The sequence below is a fragment of the Haliaeetus albicilla genome, chromosome 12 (assembly GCF_947461875.1).
Source record: "Haliaeetus albicilla chromosome 12, bHalAlb1.1, whole genome shotgun sequence".
Lineage (NCBI taxonomy): Eukaryota > Metazoa > Chordata > Aves > Accipitriformes > Accipitridae > Haliaeetus > Haliaeetus albicilla.
The window spans coordinates 13,775,424-13,793,632 of record NC_091494.1 but is presented as its reverse complement, the minus strand read 5'-3'; the positions used below and the strand labels follow the sequence as shown (position 1 = coordinate 13,793,632).

Below are 18,209 nucleotides of genomic sequence, written 5' to 3'. Positions count from 1 at the left end.
AGAGAACCTTCATCACCTTTTAATGACATATGTTGCCTCGTGGGTTAATATGCTTAACAGAAGGACTATAAAAATCGTGTATCATTTGTTTTCAATTTTGTTTTGTATTCTGCTGTTTCTAATTCAAACCTGAAAGGGGCTTACATAACTGAAAGCTCACCTACCCTTTCCAACAATGTAAGTTGGTTTAATAAAAGGCATTACTTCCACCCATGGAGCTCACCTTACCTGAAAGGAAAAAAAAAAAAAAATGCAGCTTGAGTAATACTTAACTATTTTGCTATTTATTCCTTTATCTTTTCATCACTTTTTCAACTGATAGCTGTACACACAAGCAGTAAGATGGCCAGCTGCAAAACTGCAATCACAAACTCCAAAGTTAATCTGGAATCAGCTGCTTGATTTGTTTAGCAGTTGTCCTTATACCCATCCAGTGTTTTACTTGCATATAAAATATTTCAGCTAGGTATAATCCTTACAGTCCTTCCATTTACATAACCTTTTTACACAAAGAATCACCGCAGAAGCGTAGAGTGATTTTGAAAACACTATTTGCAAGTGCCCACAAATTTAACTTTTAATTTAAAACCACTGCTCACACATCTACCAACTCTTTTTTTCCACTGCAAACCACAGATTTCTAGAAAAGCTGTACCCCTCCTACTAAGCTGGTATCTTCATTGCAGCTTCCTGCCCCTTTCCTACCTTACTACCAGTAAGTGCCTTCTTTTAGAAGTGCCTTTATCCAGTATAGTTTAGTCTTACCCGTATCTCACCAGTAAAAGTATCAGACATAGAGAAAGGGAACAGCTATGGGAAATGGGATTACAAACTCAGGAAAATAGCACTGCACTGGTTTACATTTTGATATCATCTTCAGAGCCATAAAAGCAAGGACATCTGCTTTTTTTTTTCCCCCTGCAGTAGTTTAAAATACTGACGAACCTGTCAGGTTAGCTCCAAAGTGCTGGCCAGTACATGAAAAGGATTCCAAAGCCTGGTACTATGCAAAATTGTTACACATATATCAGAGCATTTTCAACCCCCTGAAGCCACAGCAACATCAGAGGAAAAAGTTATGCTGGTTATATGTCATATTTTAATCTATAAGCCATAACTTCATCTTCGAAGCTTATTACATTGGCATATAAATCACAGACGTTGAGACCACTTATTACAATAATCAGAAGTAAATTCTGTTGTATTATGTATGGAAAAAAAACAATATAAGGATGTTCCAGAAAAGAAATCAGGGGCTAGGACTTCTCATTCACTATGGTTTTACCTCCACTGGAGATAAAACGGTATGATCTCAGATGATTTAATGTGGTTCAAGTTAGTCCTGCCTCCTGATAGGGATGCAGTTTTCAGACTAAGAAGACCAAAAAACAAATGAGGAAAAGAAACCTTATAATCAGATGCTATTCCCAGAGGAAGACTGGTTGGGAATATATTTGTATAAATAGAAAAAAAATGTGTTTCTGCCAGCACAGCAGATACCTGGCAGTAACAGAACAACCAAGAATCCAAAGAAGACACACGAGGATTACTGCTCATAATACTTGTTTCTGTAAATGCCGAAAGCTACTCATAAATTCTTTTATCTCACCAATCTTCTCTTTGACAGAAAAGGAAATGTGTAGTCAAGCGATAAAATAATGTGTTCCCATGTTTAACAATAGTGATGAAAACAAACTTACAGTCTGGTTTTAGATATCTGGTTGCAGATGAGAAATTTTATTAACTGTAAAAATAAAACAGTGTAAGTTGTAGCACATTCCCCCCCCCCAAAACTCCTCTGTGCAACAAATTAAGTAAACGTAAAATTAGAACCCTGAACTAGAAACACAGGAACATGCTGTTCTTTTTTCCATCTTTTTAACCATGCTTTTGAGACATCCATTTAGCATCACAAATACTATTCCTACAATTACGTATCAACATTTGAAATGCATATTGTATTATATGCTTTTCCCTGGCTGGAAAATAGTTGGAACGGTCACAAAACTAGTGTAAGTCTACAAAAAGAAACAAGGGCTGAGAAGACAAGTCTACATAAGAATAAATTTCCAAGAAAAGGCAGGCAGAATAGATTTTAGAAACTGATTAGTGCCGCTAATGCATTTTATGCGTGGAAATCAATAAATATTTTGTAGACTTTCAATAAAAACCCTAAGTATAGAGAAACATCACCTTGCCAGTAACACCTAGCAGAACTCCAAACATGCACATGCGTTATCCCGATGAAAACCTCATAAGTAGTAATCATTACGGAAAGTGTTTGAGGTGTCATAGAATCAGAAAGCTCAAAATACACCTGATGCATCTCTAGGGAGAGATAAAAATTAAAATTGGGTGGTTTTGACAGTTCTAGGCATGTCCTTTATACTTCACTAGCACCATAAAAAAATACTACTTATAGAGCTAGAAAAAACAAGATGTTTTTCTGATGGATTTAGCTTTCTTTGGATCCAAGATCACGAAAGCGTTAGTTTAGCCCAAGCACTGCACATCAGGTTGAAGAGACCTCCTGAACCCTCCTCTCAGCAAGGAGACTCTGTCAAACATGCCATCTTCAGAAAGAAGCAACAGATCTGTTGACATTCAAATAGCAAGATTTAAGTTCTGGCTAAACGGATAAAACACACTTATATTGCTCCCTCAACAATTTACCATTTTTAAAAGCTTTTTTTTCTTTTTGAAGCAAACATGCAATCCACTCCCCTTTTTTACAAAAGAAACGCGTGTCCTGAGCTGTGGGAAACTTCCAGGTCCTACATCTGCTACGTGGGAAGGCCCGAGAGGGATTATTTGTGTGCTCGTCTTCACGGCAGCAGTTGCACAAGTTACGCACATGCGTGGACAGCCGAAAGGCCGAGGCTTCAGACTTTTGCCTTTAATCTCACGAACAGAGGCCCCCTCCTTAAAAACCCCACGTCGGTAGGTGAGAGAAGCAGCCAGCCCGCAGAGCGCTGGAGTTTGCCGAACTCCCGCTGCCTTAGGTGGTGGTCCCGGCAGCCAGGGGCACTGGCCGGCTCCCCAGGCTCTGCAGCACTGGGAAATCACCTTTTTCCCCCCAGTATTTCGAGTTCCCTGCCCAAACCACTCGTCCCGAGATTATTCATTAACTCCTTTTGCAGCAGAGGCGTTTCTCTGAGGTCCTCCCGTCCCTCCCGCAGCAGCCCCCTCCCGCCCCGGCGCCCCTCAGCCCGGCTCGCTGCCCTCCTACCTGCTCGCCTCCCCCGGCCACCGGGACTCCCGCAGCGCCGCGTCCCTCCGCACCTGCCCTTTTTTTGGGGGCTGCAAGCGTGCCTTTTCCGTCAAGGCAACATCACTTCCCGTAAGGCCCGAGGTAGGGGCGGGACGGCGGCGGGCAGGGTAAGGCAGGGCAAGACGAGCAGCACCGCTCCGGGGTGGCTCGGCTCGGCTCGGCCCCCCGACACCCCCCCCGACCCCCGGAACGGGCTGGCGAGCACGGCCCGGGGGCAGCACCGTACCGCAGCGGGGTGCGATGCTCAGGCACTGCCTCCTGCTATACTCGCTTTGCTCAAATTCAGAGGGGCCATTTTTAATGAAACAGGCTGGTTCTTCGGTCGTGCTGCTCCTGACTTTGCTGAAAGATCACACGCCGTTTAATAAAAATTCATGAGAGGCAAAACAGGTTTTGAAGGGAAAATACGTGGTACCAGATTAATCTTCACCACTGCGGATTTGGTGAGATTTTTGTGCCGCCTGCTGGCTAGCTCCCCTCACAAGACGGAAGTACTTTCACACTTTAAATCCAGCAGTCTCAGGAACTCAGCAAGCACGGTCCTAAGACCAGCTGCATCAATAACCCTTTCTGTCTGCATCACTTTAGACGTCCTCTTTCTTGAGACTTTTCAAAATTAGCGGCCATCTCTATGGACAAATGTCCTGGTTTCAGCTGGGATGTAGTTAACCGTCTTCCTAGTAGCTGGTACAGTGCTATGTTTTGAGTTCAGTATGTGAAGAATGTTGATAACACTGATGTTTTCAGTTGTTGCTCAGTAGTGTTTAGACTACAGTCAAGGATTTTTCAGCTTCTCATGCCCAGCCAGGGCACCTGACCCAAACTGGCCAACAGTGTATTCCATACCATGTGACGTCCCATCTAGTTTAGGAACTGGGAAGGGGGGGGCAGGGTTTTTCGCCGCTTGGGGACTGGCTGGGTGTCGGTCGGCGGGTGGTGAGCAATTGCCCTGCGCATCATTTGTACATTTCAATCCTTTTATTGCTACTGTTGTCATTTTATTAGTGTTATCATTATCATTATTAGTCTCTTCTTTTCTGTTCTATTAAATCGTTCTTATCTCAACCCAGGAGTTTTACTTCTTTTCCTGATTTTCTCCCCCATCCCACTGGATGGGGGGGGGGGGAGTGAGTGAGCGGCTGCGTGGTGCTTAGTTGCTGGCTGGGGTTAAACCACGACAACAAACTTCCAGCAATTATGCTTACAAAGGAAGTGCCCACTAGACCTGTTATACCTTTTTAAAATGGCCTTTTCAATACCGAATGGTCGTCTTAACAAAGGAAAGTGCTGGAGTCACCACAGTAGTTCTGTGTTTGCACTTGTCACAGACTTGTGTTGACACAGACATGTCCAAAATAGATTCATCGTGGACCCAACTGAAGCTCCCGGTCCACCTTCTACTGCTACCCTCTCACCTTAGCTTCTGTAAAGTCTACCCACTGCCTCCAGCAGTCTCATCATTCCTGGCTTTAAATTAAAAGCTCATCCGGAGTAAGGATTTCTTCCCTCATGCTGCCCAAACAAGATTCTGCATTAAAACCAAAATCTGACAGAAGTTCCTCCAAAGATCTGCAGGTTTTGGTTTCTTTTTAGATTTACTAAAGTCTTGAAATATCTACTGATCTAGTTTTCCTCAGACTCAGATTCTGTTCTCTTTGTCAGACTGATCCACACCTATCGCAAGATTAACGCTGTCCTCCTGAGCTACACGCTGAAGCACTTCTCCAAGTACAGCCTGACTTTCAGGCAACCTTATCTACTAAATAGCCACTCTAGCCTCACTCCGTCAGGAATCAAAGATGCGTATATGCATGTGCGGTACATGTGTGTATGTATCTATATACAGGTATGAGTACAAGCCAAGGACACCGAAGTTGGGTGCAGTTCCTTTCTCAGCCATCAGCACAACTGCATTCCCAACAGAAGCAAAGTATTAAGAACTGAAAGCGTGACAAGTAGATAAAAATGGTATTTATCGCTCGGAGGATCGGACCAGAGGCAGTCCAAAAAAACCCACAAAGCGTAACTGTACGACAGCAACTTTCTTTTTCCAGTTCCCCGGTGGTCATTCAAACTTAGACGTGAAGACATACCTTTAAACATTCAGAATTTTATACATATTTCAACATTCAGGTCCCTACAGGCTGGTACCAAACACGCTCGTATACAGTTACACCTTCAGCTGGCTGATGGCTTCGCAGCAGGGCCGCTCGGGACGGCCGCGGCTGGCACACGCCGCAGGAGGGACGTTCCCCGGCGGGCGACGAACGCTCCGACTTCGTGACAGGCTTGGGCGCCATTTCCTCTGACGGGGGGGGGGGGGCGCGGAGGGCCGGGCTGCGAGGCGGTACCGGGGAACGGCGCCAGGGCGAGCGACGCGGCTCACACGACTCCCTCAGGCCCTCTTCTCCGGCGCGGCGTCCGCCGGCGGCCCCGCCGTGCCCTCGGGGGGCGGCGGGGGGCCGGGCGGCTGGAAGACGGGCCGGTAGATGTAGAGCCCGCTGGCCACGCCGAGGGCCACGGCCAGAGCCACCTGCGGCAGCGGCAGCCGCCCCCACATGCCGCCAGGCGGCGCTGCCGCGCCCGCAGACAGACACAGAGACAGAGGCACGCGCGCGAGGCCCCGCGGCCTCTCCGCGCTGCTCGGCGGCACCTTCCCCCGTCCGGCGGGGAGCGGGGGCAGAAGAGGGCCCGGTGCTCCCCGCCCCGGGAGCGCGTCGCCCCGCGGCCCCGAGCAGCGCCCTGCCAGGCCCGGCGCTCCTCACCTGACAGGACGGGAGACCACAGAGCGGAGGCCTCCCCCGTTCGCTAGAGCGACCGGAAGGAAGTGCCGGCCGGCGGTGCCGCCTCCTCCGCCGCCGCCGCCGGGTCGCGCGTGCGCCGCCGCCGCCGGAGGCGCGCCCCCGCGGATGGAGGCGGCCGGCGGGCTGCTGGCGCGGGCCCGGGCGCGGAGGCCGGAGGCGGTGCGGCTCCGCAAGCGCCGGTCGGTGCTGTACGGCGCCCCCGGCGGACCCGCCGGGCAGCGAGGCGCCGGTAAGCGGGGCGGGGCGGGGCGGGCGGCGGCAGCGGCCCTGGGAGGGACCCTTGACAGCCAGCCTTCCCCTCCGCAGGCGCTGCCGGCGGGCCAGCGCCGCTGCTGGCGCTCACGGTGGCGCTGCGGACGCTCAACTGCTTCCTCGTCCAGACCAGCTTCGTCCCGGACGAGTACTGGCAGTCGCTGGAGGTGGCGCACCGCATGGTCTTCAAATATCCTTCGCGGCCCCCCCGCTCGCTGCCGCCATCGCTTCCTGCGGGCCGGGGCCGGGGCCACACACACACACACACACACACACATCACCGCCCCTGCGTGACCGGAGGGTCGCGGCCGCGGCGCCCTGAGCGGGAGGAGCGCTCGGGTAGGGATTGCCAGGGCAGTAAGGCGTTAGCTGGACCAGTAACAAAATCCCCACTGCTTTCGGCCAGGAGGGGAAATGTCTCGACCCGGGCAAGTCTGAGAATAACACAGCTCGAAGGAAAACTTTTGTTTCAGCTGTTTATGATCCATCCTTAATACTAACAATTATGGGTACCTGACTTGGGAATGGGCAAATGGCTTAAGGGGCTACTCGTACCCACTGATCTTTGCGGGCATCTACAAGGCTTTACAGCTGCTGGCTAAGGATGACGTTCACCTGCTGGTGAGTATAATTAAAAAAAGCACACCCGCTATTCAATTTAAAAGCACTGTATTTAAATTCAGGGTATTTTTATCGTTGTCCAGGTAAAATACAAAGCCTTGAATCTGGCAATTGGAGATGTATTAGCACAGAGACCTCACCGAAGTGTTTCGCATGGGTGCAGAACTTGGTCGTAGACCTCCAGTCACGGTACCGATGCCTGTGACTGCAGAGGATTATTCTTGGCCTCCATCAATCTCCTTGAGTTTCATACTGACGTCCTTTGCCACTACATCGTAATTGCTCACTGGTTCAGCTTTCCAAACTGTTTAATAATGTATATTTCTACTAAACGCAGCAACAACAGCCCCTTTTGACTTCTGTTGATGAATGGCAAAGAATTCTACTCTCAATTTGCAGTCAGCTGAACTTTAGACTTTCTTTGTTTTGGCAAAAATACTAGTCATAATAAAACACTTTTTAAAAATCATAAACAGCTATAGAGAATATTCACTAATTCACTATTTTCAGGTCTGAACAATTGTTCACTAATTCAGTAGTCCTCTCTTCAAACTTGGAATTTAACAGGTTTGTTGCAAGTAAAATTTTCTCTCTGCTTATATAGATATGGGTCCCTAGACTTGCACAGGCAGTGCTGGCAGCTTTTGCTGATGTGAAGCTTTACTCATTAGTGCAACACCTTGAAAATGCAGAAACAGCAAAGTGCGTGGTGAGTCTCAGCCTTTAAAAAAATTTTATGCATGTTAATAAACACTGTTTGTTGTAGCGTGTTTACAGCAAAATGATGTCACACCTTGAAGAATTACCACCTTTGTTTAAAACTACAGAATTTGTTTTAACATTTCTCCCTGTGCATCCTGTTGTTCGTAATTATTTTCAGTACTTCTGTCAGCTGTGTTCCTGGTTTACATGGTATTCCTGTACCAGAACTCTAACAAACACCATGGAGACTCTTCTTACCATTTTTGCTCTTTCCTACTATCCGATAAAAGGTTCCAAGATGGGGAGCAGGTGAGAAACTTCCTACTAACAGTACTGATAATTTTTGGCTTGGGATAACACCAATCTACTGATACTGTTTAAAATGCTAATTTTTATCTTAAAATGTAAGGCAACCAAACCCACCTCATTCATGTACCAAGAGCTCTAGATCACGGAAGGAACAGCAGTTGTGGTATTTCCTCTAAAAAATTTTCTGAAGCCATGATATAGCTGGTATGTGAAATTACTATTCTCCAGCTCCCTTATGCAAAGTATCGCTTTATGGGAAACTTTAGTTTAAACTTTAAAGGACTGGAATTTGTGGTAACTTGGGAAAAGATAACAAAAGCTTGCTTGGATTCAGATATAGGTGAATTTGTGGTCATGACTTTCTTTACCAGCTATCTATTTTAAAGCAAGCATGTGATTCTAGTTAGCAACTCCATTGCTAATAAAGCAACTATATAGTTGGCAGCCTTCCAAGCAAAACAGAGTATCTGCACTGAGAGAATCCAAGTTGCCTGCCGCATGAAGAACTTTGTCAGAGACATGACAGTATTTATATTGTTGAAATGTCACCGTCTGCAAAAGAATTGACCAAACCTTTTGATAAACTTCTGTTTTTCTTATGTTCCCTCATTCTAGTTGCAAATATTTAGCTTTGATAGCACTTGCAATTGTTATTCGTCCTACTGCTGTCATCCCATGGATACCTTTAGTCTTCAGTCATTTTTTGCAAGAACAGAGGAAAGCAGACCTTATCCTACACAACTACATTCCAGTTGGGTAAGTTCTTTCTGAATTTAAAATGTGACTGCGCACAGCTGTATCTTAAGATTGATTTTAGCACCACAAAGGCAGACAACCCAAAAAAGCTGATTTCACGTAAAAAAACAAGGGGAAAAAAAAAAAGAGTTCTTTTGCAAAAGTTTAAAGAGAGGTATGGTTCCTTCAAATCAATGCATATGATGCAAAAAGCACTAGGAGAGATTTCATGAGGGGGAGACATGAACAGCATTCCAGCTTAATCTAGGATTGTGCCAAGGGTTCTAAGTGATGGCAACTGGCTGCTGTAAAATGGCCATGAGTATGGGTAATCTCAAAAAAGATTAGGAATCAGGGAGTTTTGATAGCTATTTGGAGAAGAGTAGAATCTGATACAAAAGCAACTCAGGCAATATCAAGTGCAACCCACTTTCCATTTTTGCAGATTGGTCACAGTAGGAACCTCTTTAATAATTGACCGTGTGTTTTTTGGTGAGGTAAGTTGTTTTAAACTTGACTTATAAGAAAAAGGTTGGGTTTAAGCATTTTAACATGGACGGATGTTTCAGACTTCTCTGTTATTTCTGTGACTGTGCCTGGCCTATGATCTCTAAATACATCCTAAGCCATAAACCCTTAAACGCTGACTTCTCAGTTATTTTAAATGACAGACTGTTACTTTAAAGTCAGCATGCTCAGCTCTCAATAAATCAATAGTTATCAACAAACTGCAAAACTTACATACTGCTGTGTTAACTGCTAAACATAGGAAGTCTCTGATGAGTCTTAGTAGAAAACAGAAATATGAATGAAAATGCTGTATCATTTAAGGCCAGTGATGACTGTGTAATTCAATTTAGCTGTTGGTTTTCACTTTCGATTTGTATTTAACACTGCCCACCCCCACCCCCTGAATCTCCCAGTGGGTACTGGTTCAGCTGAACTTCTTGAAATTCAACGTGCTGCAGAATTTGGGAACGTTTTACGGATCTCATCCTTGGCATTGGTACTTCACTCAGGGACTACCAGTCATCTTGGGTACCCATCTGCCTTTCTTTATTCATGGCTGTGTGCTGGCACCAAAAAGGTATCGCATCTTTCTAATGGCAGTGATTTGGACAGTGTTGGTATACAGGTAATTTCTCCTAAGTGTAACTACTGTCTTTCACTGGTTGTGTTCTTTTCAAAGCTCATGTCCTCTCTAGAACAAAAAAGCATAGTATTCAGGTTAAGTGATAGAAAACTTTAAACTATTCAAACGCTCCAAGAAATGCAGTCAATTATACAACACTTTCTAGAATTTTATGTAATGCTACTTCTTCTATCTTTACCAAACAAATTTTTAGAATTGATCAGACCCTTAAAGTAATTCAGTATGAAATTCAATGGAAAATGAAAAACAACACTCAAATCACCTACCAGGTGTTTAAGCAACAATAGAACTAGTTAGAAAACTGTACATACTAGATGCCTGTTAATGAAAATACCATTTCATTTAGTTCTTTAATACATCCCCAGTAAGATCAGAAGTTCTTAGGCCTCTAAAACTTACTCCATTCACAAGTCTATGCACAGTTCTTAACATTTATCATAGGACTGTATGTCTCATTTTGAGAAATAGAAGAAAAGGTAAGCTCTTTCTAAAGCATCAGAATTAACTGTAGATTAAATGAGACACCTTCAGACAAGAAAAGATACAGCAAATTAATAAATATTAAGTAATAAATGGTGTTGGACTACAATAGTAACAGAATACAGCAAAACAGTACTGAGGCCACAAATGCCACCTCTTCTTCAGTCCAACTCAAAACTGGATGTAACTCTACTGGTTTTATGCCCTTTTTTTAATCTCCCTTAGTCTTCTAAGAACCTGTTGGATTCCCATGACACAAGTCTTGTGGTAATCCCCAAAAAAGCCTCAAAAGTTGGCATGGGAAATTGTGTAAAGTTGTATTACCAGAGGTGAGTTGTTACTCTGTTAGATACAAATGTGTACTTGAATCTTAGCTTCTCATCCATACTTTTTATTGTGTTTTGTTACAGAAAGCAACGTGGTGAAGTACTAGCTAAGTTGTATCTAGTAGTCATAGAATCAGACCACTTAATTGCTAAAGTAGTAGCCAGGTACTTTTATTAGTGCTTGGTTTAAACTGACCAAATAGTCTTAATTTGAGTGTACTCATTATGTTCTTAAGAAGGGACAGTTTGGATTTTTACTCTAAACTGCTTCAATGCCAGAAGCTTTTTAGTACGTGCAAGTGTTTTTCTTCCATGCTCTAAAACACATTTTATCAACAGAACTGATGCATTTAACTTTCTTGCTGTAGTATTACATCTGTTTTATTACAGCACGCTGAGCCATAAAGAATTCAGGTTCATCTATCCAGTACTGCCATTTTGCATGGTTTTTTGTGGTAAGCATTGGTTTCAAATGTCTTGCAATCTTCCCTGTATATAATTTTTACCTAAACAGAGACTGTTAATAGTCAGTGTAGGTATTTGACAAAGGAGTCTTAGAACTAGCCTAACCCTCTCTTACAGCTAGGAGAAAAAGAAGACAAGGAAAAAAAAAAAAAAAAAAGAGGAACAGCAAGAGACTGAAACACAGATAGAGAATCCTCAGCATGGATAAAAGTACTTCCTGCAAAAAATATGAAAATTGCCTCAGTAACTCATAACTTCTTAGCAATGCCACCCTTACAGTGAATTTTGTTCCTTGGCTCCTTTGTAGTATTTTTCCACCTGGTTCTCTCAAATATGCCTGACAAATGCCTTTGAGTATGCAACAAAAAAATTAGTATTCAAAACCTAAAATTATCCTTTCCTAGATTCAGGTGAGTTAGCAGATGATGATATATCTGCTCTTGACCAACCACCAGCTGGAGGCTACTTCCCATAGAAGTTTTAGAACAGTTAATGTGATAGCTTTTTCCTTCAGCTATAGTAAGGGGAGTTTGTTAAAACAGGAGTAAGGTCCCTGAATTAACGTGGTTAACTTAAAAATTAATTAAAGAGAACGTGTCCACAGTTTAAACTGGAAAGCATATTGCTTTTACTAACAAAGATTTTTCTGATACTGTAACTGGCACTTGTAGAGTATTAATTTCTCTTTTTTCTCCTGTTTTGTGTTTTTTTTCTTTTAAACACAGAAGAGAGCCTAATAAGGAAGTGGTTTATATTTTACAAAAGTAGGAATTAACTACAATAGTCTATAGGAAAAGTAAAACCATGATGTCAAGTCTAGTATGCTGAAAAGTTGCAAAGGAAAAATTAAAACCTCTGGAACATGAAGCTGTATAGTTTTAGTTTAAATACAAGTCCAAAACAGATGAATAAATGAAAATTGTAATTTACTTTTGTTTAGACTAGCAAAACAGGTTAAAGAAAATCTTGTTTCAGTAATTTTGCTCTCAGATCAGATACGTAATATGTCTTGGCTTAGTTCAATAGCAGGTTTAAGATGAACCAGTTCTACCTCACATGCAGAAAAATTCTAATCAGACCACTATTTTTTGTTAATATCCCTCCCTCCTAACTTCCATGTCTATAAGGGAATGAGGTTAACTACACAATTTATCAAGAACTAATTATCATCTGTTTGGATACTTTAGTAAAGAAAAAAATGACAAAAGTTATTTCTGATAATTCAGTGGTCTGATAACAAAGAGGTCTTTTTAAATGGCTCAAAACATTATTAAATAAAAGCAGGAAAAAAACCCCACATGAATTTCAAAGTCATTTCCAAGCATACTTAAAGATAAGCTAATAGTGTTTCACAAAAGCAGTAAAAAATGTCTATAATAGAATGTTTCCACTGTGTTTAAACCACAGCCTAATTAGTGGACTTTGTTTTCATCTGAGATAAAGATCTGCAATTTGTCAGAACAGACCAACTGAAGACTAATTTAACTTACTTGTTACTGAGTTCTGAAACAAGCATATTCTAACTTGTTTCTTGTGATCCAGTAAAGGTGGTCATAGAGCTAGGCTGCATAAAATATTTTTATCTCCTAGTACTGAAAAGCAGATGACTTAATAAGGGTTTCCAGACTAGTTACAACATGAAGCTGTCTTCTGTGCCAGGTTCATCTAAGTTGTGGCTGTGAGAAACAGGTTTATACAGCTATCTCCCACCAGGAGAAATGTCTCTTCCTATTAGGTCCTTCAAGAAAAGTAGGGGGCAAGGGGCAGGGATGGGAGATGGGAAAAGATGGGAGAGTAAGCTTTTCCAAGGATAGTAGCTCAAAAATGAATAACAAGGGAATGCTGTAGCTTTCAGCATATTGGAAGAAAAAGAACACCACAGCCATACCAAAGCACACGTAGTTACCATTTATTCTGGCTCTACTTGGACATGCATGAATCAGAACACATCAGTAAGTCACCACATATCATTCATCCAGACTACTGAAGGGACTGGTTTTCCCCACAAGAAATTAAAATTAAGCTCTAAAGAGACAAAGCACTGGCTTTGCAATTGTACTTCTGTACTTCAAGACAGGTATGGGCTTAACATTTACACTGTTAAATGCAGAAGTTAGTAAGTGCAAAGTCTAACCTTTGAATTTCCATTCAAAGAGTAAAGACTGAAAGAACACTGTATTAAAATACCTCAAAGCAAGGTACTGTTATCAGAGTAATGGTCTTCCAGGAAGTTGTGGTACTTTCAAAAGTACTGTGTGGAATTGTTAGTATTTGCTCATCTCTAAAACTTACTCAAATGTTTCTATAGGATATTCTTTGAAACACCTGAAAGCATGGAAGAAGTCTGCAGCAAGTTTCCTGCTTTTATCCAACTTACTCCCAGCTCTGTATACAGGCTTGATTCACCAGCGAGGCTCTCTTGATGTTATGAGTCACATACAGCAACTCTGCAATAGCTCTTACCAGTCACAAGCTTTTGTCTTCATCATGATGCCATGCCACTCTACTCCATTTTACAGGTATTTAAATAGTTAACAGTGTACTATATTAAAATGCATACACTTAAGCAGAAATTAAGATTCCACCCCCACCCCACCCCCCAGCTTCATAAATTTAGATGGATAAACATATACAGGAAGAGTTTTGATTTTTCGTACAGAATGAATAGGGGAAATAAGCCAAATGCTTATACCACAGAATAAAATTCAGCATCTAAGCTTTATTCAGTTTTTGTAAAGTAACTTTGTATGAGGATATGCAGTAAGGCTTATGACTTCTGGAAGTAAGTCCTACTGCTTCATTATGGTAACTTTTGTAGCAAAACTAGAGACTAATTTTTACAGTCAAACTGCATTCATTTTACCTTCTGCTGCTAGAGAGTAAAGAAATGTAATTACAATGTACAATGACTGAGGTCAGTATTCCAAAAAGTTAGCAATAGATCCTGGCAAGTAAGCAAAACATTAAAGCAGATACAAACAGTGAAGCTGATATGGAAGAGTACCTTTTTAAGAAAATTATGTTATAAAGATGGTATTTTTATTAAGATAAATCTTTCTGTGAACTGCTAACGACATAGTCACAACAGTTTGGAGCTGAATCCACTTGTTCTACTTTTGCTTTCATATGAAGTACAGAAGGGAAGAAAATATGACCCTAGGGGAAAAAAACTAATTAATCAATTTCGGTTTTGACTGAGGTATCTTTTAAGTGATCAGTCATTTCAGTCATCAGTTTATCCTGAAGTGTTTGTTTTGGTTTTTTTCCCTAGTCATGTTCACTGTCCTCTAAAAATGAGATTCCTTCAATGTCCCCCAGACCTAACCGGAAATGAGAGCTACACTGATGAAGCAGATGTATTTTACTCTAATCCACTTGGCTGGCTTAATAAGGAGTTTTACAATGATACGTTATTACCCAGTCACTTGATCTTCTTCAGTGTGCTAGAACAGGTATGGTAACTACAAGATGAAACAAACTAGTTTTGAGGACAAGTTACAAAATAAATTAGGGGAGAGTTATAGTTTTTGAAAATTGTTTTTCCACAACTTTTTAAAACACAGCTTAAATTAAAATTGACCCCCCTAGTCCATGATGTACTATAGATACCATTCTAGTGATATGTACTTAACATTCATGTGTGCCCTCTCCTCTGTGCGAATTCTACATGCCATAAAGTAGTGTTTTATGGAATTCTCCTCAAGCCATATTAAAATAGATGTGCGGTCTGTTCCCAGAACCATACACTTAAAAGTAAGCAACAGTGACAAGCAAAAATCCCTGCAGTCAGAGTACCTTTTCCCCTGAATTCTCTTATGAAGTTCATGTACTCAATGGTGTCTGGTGAATATCCACTCTGGACAGGATCAAACAGGGTAGATGCCTCTTTTTCTAGCAGTCTTTCCTAAAATAAAGGATAAAGCTTCCAGGGAACAATTGAATTGATAGTTTTCAGAAGACTTTGGAACACTGTTCTGATGCTCCCAACTGCACTTTCTGACTGTGGAAACTAATGTATGTTCATTTACAGGAAATATCATCATTTCTAGCTTTAAGGGGCTATGAGAGAACAGCTACTGTCTTTCACACTCATGTACCTCAAGGACGAGTTGGAAGCCATATCTATGTCTACAGGAAAAAAACTGACATTAATCGTACCTGAAGATCAGTTTCTAGACTTAAGAGCTAAATGAGATCAGTTTTGCATAGTAGTACTATGCTTAGAAGATCTTGTACTGCAGAAAGGAGAGAGTAGTGAGTCTGAAACCGGGTAAGTCAAATGGGGAGGTCTGATTAGGCAGCCATTGTCTCTCTGGAAACACATAAACCTCTTCCTGAAGGCAACTTCAGTAGCAGTATGGCAGGGTGGGGGTGTTGACCTACCTTACAACACTAGAAAACATCAGGAAGACCAAAGTTACCATATGACTACTTAAACAATAAAAAATTAGACAAGACTGGACCATTTTTATAGAACTGTACAGCTATACCAAGTTTGTTTTATAAATAAAGACTTTTACCCACAATGTCTCTTTATTTTTCTTCTACAATATGCAGATATGCAAGACATTTCAAGTGCTTAAATCAGCAAGCTGATTAGAGTGCAGCACAGCAAATTCTTCACAATTCAACAAGCTCTTGAGCCCCCCCCCCCCAAGACAAGAAGCAAGTGTAAGATTACAAAACACTAACAAATACATTACCATAATGTAGACCTATTTTTTGAAGGATGAGATGAAGTTAGTATATCAAACATTGGAGTTAATTATTGGTACATTGTGCATGACTCAAGCTTGAACTACACTAATGGAATGCAGTTAAGCATATTTTTCATATACATTGCATGCCTAGTTTCTGCAACAATACTGCTGGCACCCAAACTATCATCACTTCCAAAGAACAGTTAAAGCAACAGTACAGAATATGCAAATTAGAAAGCTTGACTTCTGCCTTTTAACAAAAAAATGTGTAAAAATCAAGTTATTTAGAGAAAAAACTTGCATCTTGCTGCTTTGTTGAAAAAAATTAGTTTCCAGAGGTGTGAATTCTAATCTTATTTTTACCATATATTACTCAATATTTTGGATCAAAGGGTAATTGCCCCAATTCTATTTCAAGATTTGCCATGTGTCTTCCATTAGTGCGACCATGTTTATGCCATTTACCTTCTCTTTTATTACGGTGGTGGTACTTCTGAGCTTGTTTTTCATGTCTGGAATTTTCAGTTTGTGTAAAAGAAGGCCTTTTAGGTCGACTGCAAGGAGTAAACAAAAGCTTATTACTACTCTTATGAAAGCATCTCTCTAAAAGCATTTTGAAACACAATTACATTGTCAAGAACAGCTTTTAACATGCTGAGGTTGACCAAAAACAAAATTAGCATTAAGTAGTCCTTTCTCTTGTAAGCAAAGGGGTTGGGGGTGGGTGTTCGTTTAAATCATGGTATACTTAAAAGAAAGCTCTGCAGCTGGTTGCCCAAAGTTCTTTTTAGAATAAAGCCAGGTAAACAGCTGTTTGATTATCCCTACTGTGATGCCTGAGTGAGGTTACCATCTATTTCTCAGTTATTCTATTACATTCTGCTCTATAAAAAGAATGAAAACTTTACAGACCCTTAGGAAAGCATGCTTTGTGTAAACATGGGCACTTCAGAGGTTTTAATGCACAGTAAGTACATTTATACAGAGAGAGAGGGCACTGACAAAACACTTGCAGTTTTTGATGCAAGCAGTCCCATTATACTACATGCTGTTATCATATGACTAGCATTTCTAGCCACCTGCTAAGCTAAGGCTATTTTCATCTTCAGATAATACTATCAGTAAATGAATTTGAAATCCTGTTTTTCTGCAGACTGAATTAAAGTGCTCAAAAATTAAGTATTTAAATTCATTAAAAATTAAAGTTCATTTTAATAATAAATTAGTAAGAAGTACTTGAACTATAAATAAAAACATAAAACTTATGTTGTGGTTGCCAAAACTACACATTAAAAAAGCTACTTGGTAGCTGATGATAGAAGTATCATCCTCATGGTTCAACTTTTAATAAGATAAAGTACTACCTCACATGATATTTAGTAACCCCAAAGTGGTTAAGTATTCAGACTTCCTGCTGCAATAAAACACGTGAAATAATAAACAATACAAGTCCAAAAGAGAAACCTGACTGAAGAACTGCACCTTGATCTAAATATTAAATATGCTTTGCACTGAATACCAGCAGAGGGAAAAGTTGTTATGGCTACAAGGACAACTTCTTGTGTATTATAAATTCGTTAATACATCACATTTTTTTCTTACCTGATCAGGATAAACATTAGCATAAGAGACTATATAGCCAATTTTGTAATAGCAATGATATTAAAAGCCACATAAAATATATACGTTAAGTGTTCCAGAAAGAGCAAGTTCCACACAATATATTAAGGCTGCTTGCTTAATTTTCTTTCACCAAATTCTATGCAGTTGAAACAGTCCACCATATCTAGCTCCATTGGGCCAGCCAGGCAGCATACCACAACTGCTCTGTAGAAGCCCTGGAATACCAGTAGATACAGGAAAGTACTGTGGGACACAATTCATGCCAAGGACCTTTGTAAGCAAGTCTGAACAAAATGTATCAACATCAGGATCTGACCTAAAGCCTGCCATTTGAGTAGCTCTGCTCTGGGCATACAGACTCACTCAGTATTACACTAAACTACAAGAGAGTAGTGAAATTCCTGAAAAGCCAGCAGGGAATATACTTGCCAGAACAGGACTTTGAGACTGCTCAAATATATCCAAAACCCTCATTCAGGGAAGGATAACAAGGAAGTCCTAGTTAATGCTGCTTCTGAGATACTTATTCATTCCATCAGCTAGACAATCATAGCTGTTCAGTCTAAAGTAATCCTACTGGAAGTTACACAGTATTCTAAAGAACTCAGTAGAAATACTGGATTGTGCTATGTACAGTGGATCTGTAGTGCCTCCCAAACATCACACACACACAAAATTTATATATAAGGTACTACAGATCCACTTTATAGAACACAATCTAGTATTTCCACTGAGTCCTTCAGAAAGTCTTCTAGTGTGTGTATATAA

At 41.3% G+C, this 18,209-nt stretch overlaps 3 protein-coding genes and 1 long non-coding RNA gene across 22 annotated transcripts in view; 2 read left to right on the top strand and 2 right to left on the bottom strand.

Annotated features, from left to right (window-relative positions):
- The window catches only part of RAB27A (RAB27A, member RAS oncogene family), a 36,687-nt gene extending 30,627 nt beyond the window's left edge, over nt 1–6,060 (bottom strand). For 4 of the 11 annotated variants that reach the window (XM_069798190.1, XM_069798203.1, XM_069798196.1 and 1 more), the window contains exons 1-2: nt 3,230–3,326; nt 165–228 (exon numbers count right to left, since the gene is read on the bottom strand). The gene's annotated coding sequence lies outside the window, so the exon portion shown is untranslated. Of the gene's footprint in view, nt 1–164; nt 229–3,229; nt 3,361–6,036 lie in introns of those variants that run through there. The other 7 variants (XM_069798193.1, XM_069798200.1, XM_069798199.1 and 4 more) reach the window with 6 other exon arrangements.
- LOC138688029 (uncharacterized) lies at nt 3,267–5,302 on the top strand. Its single transcript, XR_011327074.1, has 3 exons — nt 3,267–3,352; nt 3,581–3,714; nt 4,934–5,302. It is a non-coding gene; the product is annotated as an uncharacterized lncRNA (long non-coding RNA).
- Nucleotides 5,774–15,769, top strand: PIGB (phosphatidylinositol glycan anchor biosynthesis class B). Its single transcript, XM_069798184.1, has 12 exons — nt 5,774–6,304; nt 6,382–6,511; nt 6,825–6,948; nt 7,553–7,657; nt 7,829–7,959; nt 8,575–8,715; nt 9,140–9,191; nt 9,618–9,829; nt 11,044–11,108; nt 13,427–13,637; nt 14,390–14,570; nt 15,149–15,769. Exons 1-12 carry the CDS (start codon nt 5,830–5,832, stop codon nt 15,278–15,280), a joined length of 1,959 nt encoding a protein of 652 aa, XP_069654285.1. The 5' UTR covers nt 5,774–5,829; the 3' UTR covers nt 15,281–15,769.
- The window catches only part of CCPG1 (cell cycle progression 1), a 35,917-nt gene continuing 24,689 nt past the window's right edge, over nt 6,982–18,209 (bottom strand). For 5 of the 9 annotated variants that reach the window (XM_069798178.1, XM_069798175.1, XM_069798176.1 and 2 more), the window contains one exon: nt 13,012–16,372. In XM_069798178.1, coding sequence (XP_069654279.1) covers nt 16,192–16,372 — 181 coding nt within the window. In that variant the 3' untranslated portion in view covers nt 13,012–16,191. Of the gene's footprint in view, nt 9,896–13,011; nt 16,373–18,209 lie in introns of those variants that run through there. The other 4 variants (XM_069798180.1, XM_069798179.1, XM_069798181.1 and 1 more) reach the window with 4 other exon arrangements.

What these genes read in the sequence shown, in the direction of transcription:
- PIGB (XM_069798184.1), top strand. Translation starts at nt 5,830, where the DNA reads ATGCCGCCAGGCGGCGCTGCCGCGCCCGCAGACAGACACAGAGACAGA. An exon ending in GGTTCCAAGATGGGGAGCAG is followed by an intron (nt 7,960 to 8,574) that starts GTGAGAAACTTC and finishes CCCTCATTCTAG; the next exon opens with TTGCAAATATTTAGCTTTGA. An exon ending in ATTTTGCATGGTTTTTTGTG is followed by an intron (nt 11,109 to 13,426) that starts GTAAGCATTGGT and finishes ATGTTTCTATAG; the next exon opens with GATATTCTTTGAAACACCTG.